We start from the raw sequence: 17123 nt of genomic DNA, 5'->3' as shown, positions 1-17123 counted from the left end.
CAAGTAGTGTGGATGGGAAACTAGAGGACAACCACCAACCCACCTGGTAGTGTGGTGGATGGGATGACCTAGAGGACAACCAGACCTTGATATATTCCAGGATGAGATAGTTCTCAGACCTTGTATATTCCTCTCTGTCTCTGTCTCTCTAGAGCTTAGTTTGCTGCTTAGAGGTCGTGAGAGCGCCTTTGCCTCCCTCTAGTGGCTGTGTTTGGGTGGTGCATGTGAAGAGGACCACTGACTCGTGGGAGGAGCGATTTTGTATTTGCCACATCGCCAGAACAATTTTCCGCGCAATGCGCACACTGTGAAAAGACCTATATTAATCCGGTACATTTTTCAAAACTTATTAGGGTACAACAATCATAGGCTATCATTCAGACACCGAGGGAATATAAGAACGGTATCCACTTCTTATCCTAGGAACCTGTATTTTTTTATTATGGATCATAATTAACTGGCATTTAGAAAATATGATTTTGTGCGTGACTATTCATCTGAATTGATTCCCAGGCCACCCCCCCCCTCTGCGTATAATAAATAAATAAAGGCACGCAGAGTCACATGCGTATCGTGGTGCGTCGCTTTTGGACTCGAGGCACATTTATTAAAAATGATCGCGTCCAGAGTCGATACGAGAACACCGTAACCGTGCCACGGCAAAGGTTAGTATAGTCTATAGGCGGCTGTCCTCTCTGGGACTATTTGTCTAGGCTGAATGAACGCTCAAATGAGAAGGACCGATTCACATATATACATGATTTCTCTCCTAGACTAGGCTATATGCCGCAGAGTGAGTAAGGCGCGGGTTGATAGAAATAGGCTAAATGCCGGCTTTTACCGGGGTTGTTGATATCTCAACGGCCGGTTGCGCGCTGCCTTATATCCTGTTTCAGTTTCTTGACTGCTGACGTGACACCTGGAGAGGGCTCTCTCGTTCTTTCCGTGATTGACCGGAGAAAGGCTCGAGGGCTGTGTCGTCAGGACGGACTGGGCTGCCCGGGTGGAAACGGCTTTCCTGTTGTGAGGTCAGAAGGCGGACCGGTGTTGAGCGTTCCTGGGAGTGTGTATCCCGCGAAAGGAAGGTGAAAGGAAAGGCTCCGCAGAGAGAAAGCAGCAGCTGGCTAAACCACGAACCGCCCAGGCAAAAACAGTCTCTGTCTGAACAGAGACTGAGACACTCACCGCCGAGAGAGAGAAGGAGAGCTGGACCAAAACTAAATAATTGAATATCTAGCCTTTTCTCCTGCTGAAGCCCTAAGTTTGTTACCAGTCCCAGTCCTTTACTGGCTTTGCTGCTAACCTTCTACCCAGCGAACCATGGCCCAGGTCGGGAACGGATCTGGGAATAACGCCGACGACGAGGTGAGAAAGAGGACATGGGTGATGATGATGATGATGATGTATCTTAAACTATGGTTGTGTTCTCGCCTGCATTTGTCTTGGTTTAGATACGCTCATATTACTCAATACGGAAGTAGGCTACAAGGTTATTTCTGTTGTTGACTAGTTGTGTAGCCTACTATTATTATTATTCCTAATCATACACTTCATTTGTAAAGCGCATTTCTCACACCCAATGCGTTTTAATATGGACATAATTGGACACGGGCTATCCTATTACACTGTGTTACATAGTTACCCCGCGGAAGATTAGGTTATGTGACCATAACGGTTGCTGTGGATATGTCCTGTTAGTAAGTGAGCTAGTTAGAAAAGACATGGTCTATTGTACAAGATTTACAATTAAGTTACCCTCTTCATTATCACAATACAATTACAGACAGACATTCTCCTCCTTATCATTCTGTGTGTCTGTCTTGGGCCTACTCGGCAAGTTAGATAAGAACAAATTCTTATTTACAAATGACGGCCGACGATGCTTAGCCAATTGTGCGACGCCCTATGGGACTCTACTCCCAATCACGGCCGGTTGTGATACAGCCTGGATTCGAACCAGGGTGTTTTTAGTGACGCCTCTAGCACTGAAATGCAGCCGACATAATTGCATGTATTAAATGCATGCTTGTTGTGCAGCCAGACAGTAGCGTAAAAACTGCATTTAGCTTAAATATCCCGGTAGACCCTTTGTGACGTGGCTCACGTTTTTCAGCAGACAGACAGACCGCTGGATTGAGACTAAATGCCCCCGAGACGCAACACAGCGGGGTATTTCGGGAAATTCCAGGCAGTTCGGAAGTCACTTGGCTCAATAAATTAAGTTCTGAACTCGCTACATTGCATTTTAATGTTTTCAATTTATTTAACCTTTATTTAACTAGGCAAGTCAGTTTAAGAATGTATTGTAATGACCCGACTAGATCATAAAGGAACAATTGTCCAGACAGAGGCTTGAGTTTACGAATTGACGGTTTATTACACCAACTTTACACAGGCTACTGTTTGGGCCGTAGCACACGCCAAATAGATGACACAAGCCAATCGTGACCTTCTCTTGTGAAGCCCAGACGTAAGAGAGAGAGAACAAAAGCTGAACCTGGTCTTAACTTCCAATGCTCCACCCCCCTGCCCAACCCCCCTCCACGCCACTCCACCAACCACCAGGATGCCCGGCATCAGAACATTCCAGGCATTCCCGTGATTGGCAGATAGCAGGTTGATTGACAGGTTGGACCCCGCGAACACCGGGTACTGGTCAGTACAACACAACCACCTCCTAGCCTAACACATAACACACAGCTGTCTGTGCGGGTCGCTACAGTATTATTATTTACAATGACGGTTGAGGAACAGTGGGGTTAACTGCCTTGTTCAATGCTCTAACCACGAGGCGACCTGCCGCACAACAGTCCTGCCCTATCAACACTTCTTGTTCAAAATTCGCTGCATGTTGTAGTTTTCTGCCGTGGCACTCCAATATACTCTGACAAATGAATCATTTAAAAAAAATGGCTATTAAAAAATAAATACAAATCTGTGTCCTGGGTACAGTGCATTTGAAAGTGGCAATGTTAGTCGTCAGTCATCAGTCATAAGTAGCCAGTCATAAGTAGCCAGTCATAAGTAGCCAGTCATAAGTAGCCAGTCATAAGTAGCCAGTCATAAGTAGCCAGTCATAAGTAGCCAGTCATCAGTAGTCCGTCAGTCAGTAGTCAGTAGTTAATCAGTCATCACTAGTCAGTAGTCAGTCATCACTAGTCAGTAGTCAGTCATCACTAGTCAGTAGTCAGTCATCACTAGTCAGTAGTCAGTCATCACTAGTCAGTAGTCAGTCATCACTAGTCAGTAGTCAGTCATCACTAGTCAGTAGTCAAGTCATCACTAGTCAGTAGTCCATCAGTCATCACTAGTCAGTAGTCCATCAGTCATCGGTAGTCAGTAGTCCATCAGTCATCGGTAGTCAGTAGTCAGTCATCACTAGTCAGTAGTCAATCATCACTAGTCAATCATCAGTAGTCAGTAGTCAATCATCAGTAGTCAGTAGCCAATCATCACTAGTCAATCATCAGTAGTCAGTAGTCAATCATCACTAGTCAATCATCAGTAGTCAGTAGTCAATCATCACTAGTCAGTAGCCAGTCATCACTAGTCAATCATCAGTAGTCAGTAGTCAATCATCACTAGTCAATCATCAGTAGTCAGTCATCAGTAGTCAGTAGTCAATCGTCAGTAGTCAATCGTCAGTAGTCAGTAGTCAATCATCAGTAGTCAGTAGTCAATCATCAGTAGTCAGTAGTCAATCATCAGTAGTCAGTAGTTAATCATCAGTAGTCAGTAGTTAATCATCAGTAGTCAGTAGTTAATCATCAGTAGTTAATCATCAGTAGTTAATCATCAGTAGTTAATCATCAGTAGTCAGTAGTTAATCATCAGTAGTCAGTAGTTAATCATCAGTAGTCAGTAGTTAATCATCAGTAGTCAGTAGTTAATCATCAGTAGTCAGTAGTTAATCATCAGTAGTCAGTAGTTAATCATCAGTAGTCAGTAGTTAATCATCAGTAGTCAGTAGTTAATCATCAGTAGTCAGTAGTTAATCATCAGTAGTCAGTAGTTAATCATCAGTAGTTAATCATCAGTAGTCAGGAGTTAATCATCAGTAGTCAGTAGTTAATCATCAGTAGTCAGTAGTTAATCATCAGTAGTCAGTAGTTAATCATCAGTAGTTAATCATCAGTAGTCAGTAGTTAATCATCAGTAGTCAGTAGTTAATCATCAGTAGTTAATCATCAGTAGTCAGTAGTTAATCATCAGTAGTCAGTAGTTATTCATCAGTAGTTAATCATCAGTAGTCAGTAGTTAATCATCAGTAGTCAGTAGTTAATCATCAGTAGTTAATCATCAGTAGTCAGTAGTTAATCATCACTAGTCAGTAGTCAGTAGTTAATCATCAGTAGTTAATCATCAGTAGTTAGTAGTTAATCATCAGTAGTTAGTAGTTAATCATCAGTAGTCAGTAGTTAATCATCAGTAGTCAGTAGTTAATCATCAGTAGTTAATCATCAGTAGTCAGTAGTTAATCATCAGTAGTCAGTAGTTAATCATCAGTAGTTAATCATCAGTAGTCAGTAGTTAATCATCAGTAGTCAGTAGTTAATCATCAGTAGTTAATCATCAGTAGTCAGTAGTTAATCATCAGTAGTCAGTAGTTAATCATCAGTAGTCAGTAGTTAATCATCAGTAGTTAATCATCAGTAGTTAATCATCAGTAGTTAATCATCAGTAGTCAGTAGTTAATCATCAGTAGTCAGTAGTTAATCATCAGTAGTCAGTAGTTAATCATCAGTAGTCAATCATCAGTAGTCAGTAGTTAATCATCAGTAGTTAATCATCAGTAGTTAATCATCAGTAGTCAGTAGTTAATCATCAGTAGTTAATCATCAGTAGTCAGTAGTTAATCATCAGTAGTTAATCATCAGTAGTTAATCATCAGTAGTCAGTAGTTAATCATCAGTAGTTAATCATCAGTAGTCAGTAGTTAATCATCAGTAGTTAATCATCAGTAGTTAATCATCAGTAGTCAGTAGTTAATCATCAGTAGTCAGTAGTTAATCATCAGTAGTCAGTAGTTAATCATCAGTAGTCAGTAGTTAATCATCGTAGTCAGTAGTTAATCATCAGTAGTTAGTAGTTAATCATCAGTAGTCAGTAGTTAATCATCAGTAGTCAGTAGTTAATCATCAGTAGTTAATCATCAGTAGTCAGTAGTTAATCATCAGTAGTTAATCATCAGTAGTTAATCATCAGTAGTCAGTAGTTAATCATCAGTAGTCAGTAGTTAATCATCAGTAGTTAATCATCAGTAGTCAGGAGTTAATCATCAGTAGTCAGTAGTTAATCATCAGTAGTTAGTAGTTAATCATCAGTAGTCAGTAGTTAATCATCAGTAGTCAGTAGTTAATCATCAGTAGTTAATCATCAGTAGTCAGTAGTTAATCATCAGTAGTCAGTAGTTAATTCAGTCAGTAGTTAATCATCAGTAGTCAGTAGTTAAGTAGTCAGTAGTTAATCAGTAGTCAGTAGTTATTCATCAGTAGTTAATCATCAGTAGTCAGTAGTTAATCATCAGTGGTCAGTAGTTAATCATCAGTAGTCAGTAGTTAATCATCACTAGTCAGTAGTCAGTAGTTAATCATCAGTAGTTAGTAGTTAATCATCAGTAGTTAGTAGTTAATCATCAGTAGTTAGTAGTTAATCATCAGTAGTCAGTAGTTAATCATCAGTAGTCAGTAGTTAATCATCAGTGGTCAGTAGTTAATCATCAGTAGTCAGTAGTTAATCATCAGTGGTCAGTAGTTAATCATCAGTAGTCAGTAGTTAATCATCAGTGGTCAGTAGTTAATCATCAGTAGTCAGTAGTTAATCATCAGTAGTTAATCATCAGTAGTCAGTAGTTATTCATCAGTAGTTAATCATCAGTAGTCAGTAGTTAATCATCAGTAGTCAGTAGTTAATCATCAGTAGTCAGTAGTTAATCATCAGTAGTTAATCATCAGTAGTCAGTAGTTAATCATCAGTAGTTAATCGTCAGTAGTCAGTAGTTAATCATCACTAGTCAGTAGTCAGTAGTTAATCATCAGTAGTCAGTAGTTAATCATCAGTAGTCAGTAGTTAATCATCAGTGGTCAGTAGTTAATCATCACTAGTAAGTAGTCAGTAGTTAATCATCAGTCGTCAGAAGTTAATCATCAGTAGTCAGTAGTTAATCATCACTAGTCAGTAGTCAGTACACTATCAACACACTCATTGCTGGACATAAAGTGATAGTGACAGACTCCATTCGAATGGGGACTGGAAACACACCACACACACACACACACACACACACACACACACACACACACACACACACACACACACACACACACACACACACACACACACACACACACACACACACACACACACACACACACACACACACACACACACACACACACACCACTAGACTCCAGCGTCAGTCCTCATCAATTAGTTAGTAGTGTCCCATTACCTGTGGTGGAACAAATCAGCTGGTGTGTGTGTGTGTGTAATGCTGAGAGAATGGCCTTGTGACACATCATCATCTGTTAATGAACTGACTGATATGTAGACAGCAACCTTGAGATGAGCGAGAAATAGAGGATATTGTGTATTGGACAGCAACAATATTATTCTAATCAATTTTTTAAAAATGTGTAATATTATTTTTTTATTTAACCTGCGGTGGGTTCAACAGCTCTAGCTGTTGTAATCTAGTTATCCTGATCCTCAGTCATACCATTAACCCTAGAGCCCACTGTTAGGAGGGTTTTATCGATGACACGTGTGCGTGTGCGTGTGTGTGTGTGTGTGTGTGTGTGTGTGTGCTGGACAGGGAGAGAACGTGTTCACTGTTAAAAGCTGTCTGTTTAACAGGCCTGGGTGATGTCGTTGTGTAGAAGCCATCGATCTGATCTAGACAGTAAAACATTGCCTTGGGGGACGGGGGGACGGAGTGCTCTCTCTCTCTCTCTCTCTCTCTCTGTGTGTGTGTGGGCTGTTGTCACGATTTTATGTAAGTGACTATCATGCTATGTTTAGCATCCTCTCAGAGCTGGACAGGGGGTGGGGACTGGGTGGGTGTGAGTGGGGAGCTGGACAGGGGTTGGGGACTGGGTGGGTGTGAGTGGGGAGCTGGACAGGGGGTGGGGACTGGGTGGGTGTGAGTGGGGAGCTGGACAGGGGTTGGGGACTGGATGGGTGTGAGTGGGGAGCTGGACAGGGGTTGGGGACTGGGTGGGTGTGAGTGGGGAGCTGGACAGGGGTTGGGGACCGGATGGGTGTGAGTGGGGAGCTGGACAGGGGTTGGGGACCGGATGGGTGTGAGTGGGGAGCTGGACAGGGGTTGGGGACCGGATGGGTGTGAGTGGGGAGCTGGACAGGGGTTGGGGACTGGATGGGTGTGAGTGGGGAGCTGGACAGGGGTTGGGGACCGGATGGGTGTGAGTGGGGAGCTGGACAGGGGTTGGGGACCGGATGGGTGTGAGTGGGGAGCTGGACAGGGGTTGGGGACCGGATGGGTGTGAGTGGGGAGCTGGACAGGGGTTGGGGACCGGATGGGTGTGAGTGGGGAGCTGGACAGGGGTTGGGGACCGGATGGGTGTGAGTGGGGAGCTGGACAGGGGTTGGGGACCGGATGGGTGTGAGTGGGGAGCTGGACAGGGGTTGGGGACCGGATGGGTGTGAGTGGGGAGCTGGACAGGGGTTGGGGACCGGGTGGGTGTGAGTGGGGAGCTGGACAGGGGTTGGGGACTGGGTGGGTGTGAGTGGGGAGCTGGACAGGGGTTGGGGACGGGTGGGTGTGAGTGGGGAGCTGGACAGGGGTTGGGGACTGGGTGGGTGTGAGTGGGGAGCTGGACAGGGGTTGGGGACTGGATGGGTGTGTGGGGAGCTGGACAGGGGGTTGGGGACTGGATGGGTGTGGGGAGCTGGACAGGGGTTGGGGACTGGGGGATGGGTGTGAGTGGGGAGCTGGACAGGGGTTGGGGACTGGATGGGTGTGAGTGGGGAGCTGGACAGGGGTTGGGGACTGGGTGGGTGTGAGTGGGGAGCTGGACAGGGGTTGGGGACTGGATGGGTGTGAGTGGGGAGCTGGACAGGGGTTGGGGACTGGATGGGTGTGAGTGGGGAGCTGGACAGGGGTTGGGGACTGGATGGGTGTGAGTGGGGAGCTGGACACTGGATGGGGTTGGGGACTGGATGGGTGTGAGTGGGGAGCTGGACAGGGGTTGGGGACTGGATGGGTGTGAGTGGGGAGCTGGACAGGGGTTGGGGACTGGATGGGTGTGAGTGGGGAGCTGGACAGGGGTTGGGGACTGGATGGGTGTGAGTGGGGAGCTGGACAGGGGTTGGGGACTGGATGGGTGGATGGGTGTGGGGAGTGGGGAGCTGGACAGGGGTTGGGGACTGGATGGGTGTGAGTGGGGAGCTGGACAGGGGTTGGGGACCGGATGGGTGTGAGTGGGGAGCTGGACAGGGGTTGGGGACCGGATGGGTGTGAGTGGGGAGCTGGACAGGGGTTGGGGACTGGATGGTTCTTAGGTGAACCAATGAGAATGTCTAAGGGCTTTATTGTCATGGGAACAGGTTTACACGGCCAAGTGAAGAAACCCAACAACAAAGACCAAAACAATCAAACATTAACTGGAAACATTACACACGTGTGTGTCTCTCTCTCTCTCTCTGTCTCTCTCTCTGTCTCTCTCTCTGTCTCTCTCTCTGTCTCTCTCTCTGTCTCTCTCTCTGTCTCTCTGTCTGTATCTCTCTCTGTCTCTCTCTCTGTCTCTCTCTCTCTCTGTCTCTCTCTCTCTCTCTGTCTCTCTCTCTGTCTGTCTCTCTCTCTGTCTCTCTCTCTGTCTCTCTCTCTGTCTCTCTCTCTGTCTCTCTCTCTCTCTCTCTCTCTCTCTCTCTCTGTCTCTCTCTCTGTATCTCTCTCTCTCTCTGTCTCTCTCTCTGTCTCTCTCTCTGTCTCTCTCTCTGTCTCTCTCTCTGTCTCTCTCTCTGTCTCTCTCTCTCTCTCTCTGTCTCTCTCTGTCTCTGTCTCTGTCTCTCTCTCTCTCTGTCTCTCTCTCTGTATCTCTCTCTCTCTGTCTCTCTCTCTGTATCTCTCTCTCTCTGTCTCTCTCTCTGTATCTCTCTCTCTCTGTCTCTCTCTCTGTATCTCTCTCTCTCTGTCTCTCTCTCTGTATCTCTCTCTCTCTGTCTCTCTCTCTGTCTGTCTCTGTCTGTCTCTCTCTCTCTCTGTCCCTCTCTCTGTCTCTCTCTCTGTCTCTCACTCTCTCTGTCTCTCACTCTCTCAATTTCATCTTAAAGGCTTTATTGGCATGGGAAACATATGTTAACATTGCCAAAGCAAGTGAGGTAGATAATAAACAAAAGTGAAATAAACAATAAAAATGAACAGTAAACATTACACTCACAGAAGTTGAAAAAGAATAAAGACATTTCAAATGTCATTATGTATGTGTAACAGTGTTGCACATCTCCCTAGTTAAATAAAGGGACAACAGTAAGGATGTGCAGATACTTAAAGTACAAAAGGGAAAATAAATAAACATAAATATGGGTTGTATTTACAATGGTGTTTGTTCTTCACTGGTTGCCCTTTTCTCGTGGCAACAGGTCACAAATCTTGCTGCTGTGATGGCACACTGTGGAATTTCACCCGGTAGATATGGGAGTTTATCAACATTGGGTTTTGTTTTCTAATTCTTTGTGGATCTGTGTAATCTGAGGGAAATATGTGTCTCTAATATGGTCATACATTGGGCAGGAGGTTAGGAAGTGCAGCTCAGTTTCCACCTCATTTTGTGGGCAGTGAGCACATAGCCTGTCTTCTCTTGAGAGCCATGTCTGCCTACGGCGGCCTTTCTCAATAGCAAGGCTCTGCTCACTGAGTCTGTACATAGTCAAAGCTTTCCTTAAGTTTGGGTCAGTCACAGTGGTCAGGTATTCTGCGACTGTGTACTCTCCACTGTGTACTCTCTCAACACCACAGGCCTTTTTGGGTTGGAGGGTTTTTATTTTGTCCTGTAGTTCATTCAATGTAATTGGAGAATCCAGTGGGTTCTGGGCGTCTGTAATAGTTGAAAGTAAGATTTGTATTTGATCATGCTGTTGTGCTGTTTGTTCTTTGTTATAGAGATAAAGATATTGAAGAAGTGGTTTATCTATACATCTCTGTTTTGGATAGATAACTCTTCGTGTTGTTGTTTGTTTAGTGTTTTCACATTTTCCCAGAAGTGGTTCGATTCTATGGATTCTTCAATTGCATTGAGCTGATTTCTGACGTGCTGTTCCTTCTCTTTCCGTAGTGTATTTCTGTATTGTTTTAGTGATTCTCCATAGTGAAGGTGTAGGGGGGCAGCTGGTGGTAATGTGGTTGGTGGGGTCCTCTATGGTCTGGGTGGGGTGGTCCTCTATGGTCTGGTGGGGGTCTTCTATGGTATTCTATGGTCTGGGTGGGGGTCCTCTATGGTCTAGGTGTGGGGTCCTCTAAGGTCTGGGTGGTGGGTCCTCTATGGTCTGGGTGGTGGGTCCTCTATGGTCTGGGTGGGGGGGTCCTCTATGGTCTGGGTGTCCACTATGGTCTGGGGTCCTCTATGGTCTGGGTGTGGGGTCCTCTATGGTCTGGGTGGGGTGGTCCTCTATGATCTGGGTGGGGTGATCCTCTATGATCTGGGTGGGGTGATCCTCTATGGTCTGGGTGGGGGGTCCTCTATGGTCTGGGTGTGGGGTCCTCTATGGTCTGGGTGGGGTCCTCTCTGGTCTGGGTGTGGGGTCCTCTGGTCTGGTCTGGGGTGGTCTGGGTGGGGTGGGGGTCCTCTATGGTCTGAGTGGGGTGATCCTCTGGTCTGAGTGGGGGTCCTCTATGGTCTGGGTGGGGGTCCTCTATTGTCCTCTATGGTCTGGGTAGGGGGTCCTCTATGGTCTGAGTGGGGGTCTTCTATGGTATTCTATGGTCTGGGTGGGGGTCCTCTATGGTCTAGGTGTGGGGTCCTCTAAGGTCTGGGTGGTGGGTCCTCTATGGTCTGGGTGGGGGTCCTCTATGGTCTGGGTGCGGGGGTCCTCTATGATCTGGGTGTCCACTATGGTCTGGGGTCCTCTATGGTCTGGGTGTGGGGTCCTCTATGGTCTGGGTGGGGTCCTCTATGGTCTGCGTGTGGGGTGATCCTCTATGGTCTGGGTGTGGGGTGATCCTCTATGGTCTGGGTCCTCTATGGTCTGGGTGGGGTGGTCCTCTATGGTCTGGGTGGGGTGGTCCTCTATGGTCTGGGTGGGGTGGTCCTCTATGGTCTGGGTGGGGTCCTCTATGGTCTGGGTGGGGTCCTCTATGGTCTGGGTGGGGGTCCTCTATGGTCTGGGTGGGGTGGTCCTCTATGGTCTGGGTGGGGTGGTCCTCTATGGTCTGGGGGGTCCTCTATGGTCTGGGTGGGGTGGTCCTCTATGGTCTGGGGGGGTCCTCTATGGTCTGGGTGGGGTGGTCCTCTATGGTCTGGGTGGGGTGGTCCTCTATGGTCTGGGTGGGGTGGTCCTCTATGGTCTGGGGGTCCTCTATGGTCTGGGTGGGGTGGTTCTCTATGGTCTGGGTGGGGTGGTTCTCTATGGTCTGGGTGGGGGTCCTCTATGGTCTGGGTGGGGTGGTCCTCTATGGTCTGGGTGGGGTCCTCTATGGTCTGGGTGGGGGTCCTCTATGGTCTGGGTGGGGTGATCCTCTATGGTCTGGGTGGGGTCCTCTCTGGTCTGGGTGAGGGGTCCTCTGGTCTGAGTGGGGGTCCTCTATGGTCTGGGTGGGGGGTCCTCTATGGTCTGGGTGGGGGTCCTCTATTGTCCTCTATGGTCTGGGTGGGGGTCCTCTATGGTCTGAGTGGGGGTCTTCTATGGTACTCTATGGTCTGGGTGGGGTCCTCTATGGTCTGGGTGGGGTCCTCTATGGGCCTCTATGGTCTGAGTGGGGTGGTCCTCTATGGTCTGGGTGGGGGAGCCTCTATGGTCTGGGTGGGGTGGTCCTCTGGTCTGAGTGGGGGTCCTCTATGGTCTGGGTGGGGTTCCTCTATTGTCCTCTATGGTCTGGGTGGGGGGTCCTCTATGGTCTGAGTGGGGATCTTCTATGGTACTCTATGGTCTGGGTGGGGTCCTCTATGGTCTGGGTGTGGGGTCCTCTATGGTCTGGGTGGGGGTCCTCTATGGTCTGAGTGGGGTCTTCTATGGTACTCTATGGTCTGGGTGGGGGTCCTCTATGGTCTGAGTGGGGGTCATCTATGGTCTGAGTGGGGGTCATCTATGGTCTGGGTGAGGGTCCTCTATGGCCTGGGTGGGGGATCCTCTATGGTCTGGGTGGGGTCCTCTATGGTCTGGGTGGGGTCCTCTCTGGTCTGGGTGAGGGGTACTCTATGGTCTGAGTGGGGGTCCTCTGGTCTGAGTGGGGGGTCCTCTATGGTCTGGGTGGGGTCCTCTATTGTCCTCTATGGTCTGGGTGGGGGGTCCTCTATGGTCTGGGTGTGGGGTCCTCTATGGTCTGAGTGGGGGTCTTCTATGGTACTCTATGGTCTGGGTGGGGGTCCTCTATGGTCTGGGTGGGGTGGTGGGCCTCTATGGTCTGAGTGGGGTGGTCCTCTATGGTCTGGGTGGGGGAGCCTCTATGGTCTGGGTGGGGTGGTCCTCTGGTCTGAGTGGGGGTCCTCTATGGTCTGGGTGGGGTCCTCTATGGGCCTCTATGGTCTAGGTGTGGGGTCCTCTATGGTCTGGGTGTGGGGTCCTCTATGGTCTGGGTGGGGTGGTCCTCTATGGTCTGGGTGGGGGGTCTCGCTGGTCTGGGTGGGGGGTCTCGCTGGTCTGAGCAGGGTGTCTATTGCTCCATTTCTCCTGTGTGAGGTGCTGGGGCTGCTGTTGAGGGTGACGTCCTTCAGGGTCCTGGCAGGGTTGTGATTGCTGCCTTGTATAGGTGGACCTGGTCATATAGGCTGTTCAAGTCCAGGGTGGAGTGGTGGGCCAGGAAAACGTTTGGTTTTGAGGCACAGGAAATACCTGAATTTACCCGCTCTATGGTAGCAGGGTGGAAGTTTTTTCATGGTAGTACGGTGGAGAACCACTTGTGCGTTGGGGAAAGTAGAAGAAGCCTTTTCAATCACTCCCTTCAGTGCTGTGGCCACCCTTTCCTGCTGTGCTCTCAGGTCGTTTGTGCCTGTGTGTTTTATTATGTGGCTGGGTGAACCTAGTTGGTCCTCAGACAGAAGGTCTGGGGGCGCTGGGTGAACCTAGTTGGTCCTCAGACAGAAGGTCTAGGGCGCGCTGGGTGAACCTAGTTGGTCCTCAGACAGAAGGTCTAGGGGCGCGCTGGGTGAACCTAGTTTGGCCTCAGACAGAAGGTCTAGGGGCGCTGGGTGAACTCTAGTTTGGCCTCAGACAGAAGGTCTAGGGCGCGCTGGGTGAACCTAGTTTGGCCTCAGACAGAAGGTCTAGGGGCGCTGGGTGAACCTAGTTGGTCCTCAGACAGAAGGTCTAGGGCGCGCTGGGTGTTTGGACACCAGAGTTTAGACACACTGTGTTTGGGAAAAGTTTTTTTTTCTTCTATATATTTCCCGTTTGAGTCCATAAGTAGTACAATCTTTGTCTTGTGTATGTCCTCAGTGGGTGTGGGGGGGTTGTCAGGAGGGCTATCAGGGTGGCTGACAGGGGGGGTGCTCAGGGTGGCTGACAGGGGGGGTGCTCAGGGTGGCTGACAGGGGGGGTTAGATCCCCTTGGTGTTTGGGGTTTTTCATTTGTCTGTTCCGCTGTGATGTCGCCACTATGGTCTGGGCTGGACTGTTCTGCTGTGGTGTCGACACTATGGTCTGGGTCTGGGCTGTTCTGCTGTGGTGTCGACACTATGGTCTGGGTCTGGGTTGGACTGTTCTGCTGTGGTGTCGACACTATGGTCTGGGTTGGACTGTTCTGCTGTTGTGTCGACACTATGGTCTGGGTTGGACTGTTCTGCTGTGGTGTCGACACTATGGTCTGGGTTGGACTGTTCTGCTGTGGTGTCGACACTATGGTCTGGGTCTGGGTTGGACTGTTCTGCTGTGGTGTCGACACTATGGTCTGGGTCTGGGCTGGACTGTTCTGCTGTGGTGTCGACACTATGGTCTGGGTCTGGGTTGGACTGTTCTGCTGTGGTGTCGACACTATGGTCTGGGTTGGACTGTTCTGCTGTGGTGTCGACACTATGGTCTGGGTCTGGGTTGACTGTTCTGCTGTGGTGTCGACACTATGGTCTGGGTCTGGGCTGGACTGTTCTGCTGTGGTGTCGACACTATGGTCTGGGTCTGGGTTGGACTGTTCTGCTGTGGTGTCGACACTATGGTCTGGGCTGGACTGTTCTGCTGTGGTGTCGACACTATGGTCTGGGTCTGGGTTGGACTGTTCTGCTGTGGTGTCGACACTATGGTCTGGGTCTGGGTTGGACTGTTCTGCTGTGGTGTCGACACTATGGTCTGGGTTGGACTGTTCTGCTGTGGTGTCGACACTATGGTCTGGACTGGACTGTTCTGCTGTGGTGTCAACACTATGGTCTGGGTCTGGGTTGGACTGTTCTGCTGTGGTGTCGACACTATGGTCTGGGTTGGACTGTTCTGCTGTGGTGTCGACACTATGGTCTGGGCTGGACTGTTCTGCTGTGGTGTCGACACTATGGTCTGGGTTGGACTGTTCTGCTGTGGTGTCAACACTATGGTCTGGGTTGGACTGTTCTGCTGTGGTGTCGACACTATGGTCTGGGTCTGGGTTGGACTGTTCTGCTGTAGTGTCAACACTATGGTCTGGGTCTGGGTTGGACTGTTCTGCTATGGTGTCGACACTATGGTCTGGGCTGGACTGTTCTGCTGTGGTGTCGACACTATGGTCTGGGTTGGACTGTTCTGCTGTGGTGTCAACACTATGGTCTGGGTTGGACTGTTCTGCTGTGGTGTCGACACTATGGTCTGGGTTGGACTGTTCTGCTGTGGTGTCGACACTATGGTCTGGGTCTGGGTTGGACTGTTCTGCTGTGGTGTCAACACTATGGTCTGGGTCTGGGCTGGACTGTTCTGCTGTGGTGTCGACACTATGGTCTGGGTCTGGGTTGGGCTGTTCTGCTGTGGTGTCAACACTATGGTCTGGGTTGGACTGTTCTGCTGTGGTGTCAACACTATGGTCTGGGTTGGACTGTTCTGCTGTGGTGTCGACACTATGGTCTGGGTTGGACTGTTCTGCTGTGGTGTCGACACTATGGTCTGGGTCTGGGTTGGACTGTTCTGCTGTGGTGTCGACACTGGTCTGGGTTGGACTGTTCTGCTGTGGTGTCAACACTATGGTCTGGGTTGGACTGTTCTGCTGTGGTGTTGACACTATGGTCTGGGCTGGACTGTTCTGCTGTGGTGTCAACACTATGGTCTGGGTTGGACTGTTCTGCTGTGGTGTCGACACTATGGTCTGGGTTGGACTGTTCTGCTGTGGTGTCGACACTATGGTCTGGGCTGGACTGTTCTGCTGTGGTGTCGACACTATGGTCTGGGCTGGACTGTTCTGCTGTGGTGTCGACACTATGGTCTGGGTCTGGGTTGGACTGTTCTGCTGTGGTGTCGACACTATGGTCTGGGTTGGACTGTTCTGCTGTGGTGTCAACACTATGGTCTGGGTTGGACTGTTCTGCTGTGGTGTCGACACTATGGTCTGGGTCTGGGTTGGACTGTTCTGCTGTGGTGTCAACACTATGGTCTGGGTCTGGGCTGGACTGTTCTGCTGTGGTGTCAACACTATGGTCTGGGTCTGGGCTGGACTGTTCTGCTGTGGTGTCGACACTATGGTCTGGGCTGGACTGTTCTGCTGTGGTGTCGACACTATGGTCTGGGTTGGACTGTTCTGCTGTGGTGTCGACACTATGGTCTGGGTTGGACTGTTCTGCTGTGGTGTCAACACTATGGTCTGGGTTGGACTGTTCTGCTGTGGTGTCGACACTATGGTCTGGGTCTGGGTTGGACTGTTCTGCTGTGGTGTCGACACTATGGTCTGGGTCTGGGCTGGACTGTTCTGCTGTGGTGTCGACACTATGGTCTGGGTCTGGGCTGGACTGTTCTGCTGTGGTGTCAACACTATGGTCTGGGTCTGGGTTGGACTGTTCTGCTGTGGTGTCAACACTATGGTCTGGGTTGGACTGTTCTGCTGTGGTGTCGACACTATGGTCTGGGTTGGACTGTTCTGCTGTGGTGTCGACACTATGGTCTGGGTCTGGGTTGGACTGTTCTGCTGTGGTGTCAACACTATGGTCTGGGTCTGGGTTGGACTGTTCTGCTATGGTGTCGACACTATGGTCTGGGCTGGACTGTTCTGCTGTGGTGTCGACACTATGGTCTGGGTTGGACTGTTCTGCTGTGGTGTCAACACTATGGTCTGGGTTGGACTGTTCTGCTGTGGTGTCGACACTATGGTCTGGGTTGGACTGTTCTGCTGTGGTGTCAACACTATGGTCTGGGTCTGGGTTGGACTGTTCTGCTGTGGTGTCAACACTATGGTCTGGGTCTGGGCTGGACTGTTCTGCTGTGGTGTGACACTATGGTCTGGGTCTGGGTTGGGCTGTTCTGCTGTGGTGTCAACACTATGGTCTGGGTTGGACTGTTCTGCTGTGGTGTCAACACTATGGTCTGGGTTGGACTGTTCTGCTGTGGTGTCGACACTATGGTCTGGGTCTGGGTTGGGCTGTTCTGCTGTGGTGTCAACACTATGGTCTGGGTTGGACTGTTCTGCTGTGGTGTCGACACTATGGTCTGGGTCTGGGTTGGACTGTTCTGCTGTGGTGTCGACACTATGGTCTGGGTTGGACTGTTCTGCTGTGGTGTCAACACTATGGTCTGGGTTGGACTGTTCTGCTGTGGTGTTGACACTATGGTCTGGGCTGGACTGTTCTGCTGTGGTGTCAACACTATGGTCTGGGTTGGACTGTTCTGCTGTGGTGTCGACACTATGGTCTGGGCTGGACTGTTCTGCTGTGGTGTCGACACTATGGTCTGGGTCTGGGTTGGACTGTTCTGCTGTGGTGTCGACACTATGGTCTGGGTTGGACTGTTCTGCTGTGGTGTCAACACTATGGTCTGGGTTGGACTGTTCTGCTGTGGTGTCGACACTATGGTCT

At 49.4% G+C, this 17123-nt stretch overlaps 1 protein-coding gene across 5 annotated transcripts in view; it reads left to right on the top strand.

Moving 5' to 3' along the window:
• Nucleotides 1-632: 632 nt before the first annotated feature.
• Nucleotides 633-17123, top strand: part of LOC124008729 (tetratricopeptide repeat protein 39B) — an 86279-nt gene continuing 69788 nt past the window's right edge. For all 5 annotated transcript variants that reach the window (XM_046320249.1, XM_046320247.1, XM_046320248.1 and 2 more), the window contains exon 1: nucleotides 633-1365. In XM_046320249.1, coding sequence (XP_046176205.1) covers nucleotides 1321-1365 — 45 coding nt within the window. In that variant the 5' untranslated portion in view covers nucleotides 633-1320. The remainder of the gene's footprint in view (nucleotides 1366-17123) is intronic.

The sequence above is a fragment of the Oncorhynchus gorbuscha genome, linkage group LG21 (assembly GCF_021184085.1).
Source record: "Oncorhynchus gorbuscha isolate QuinsamMale2020 ecotype Even-year linkage group LG21, OgorEven_v1.0, whole genome shotgun sequence".
Lineage (NCBI taxonomy): Eukaryota > Metazoa > Chordata > Actinopteri > Salmoniformes > Salmonidae > Oncorhynchus > Oncorhynchus gorbuscha.
Note: the sequence above shows the minus strand (reverse complement) of the source record. Positions and strands in the feature narration are given on the sequence as shown.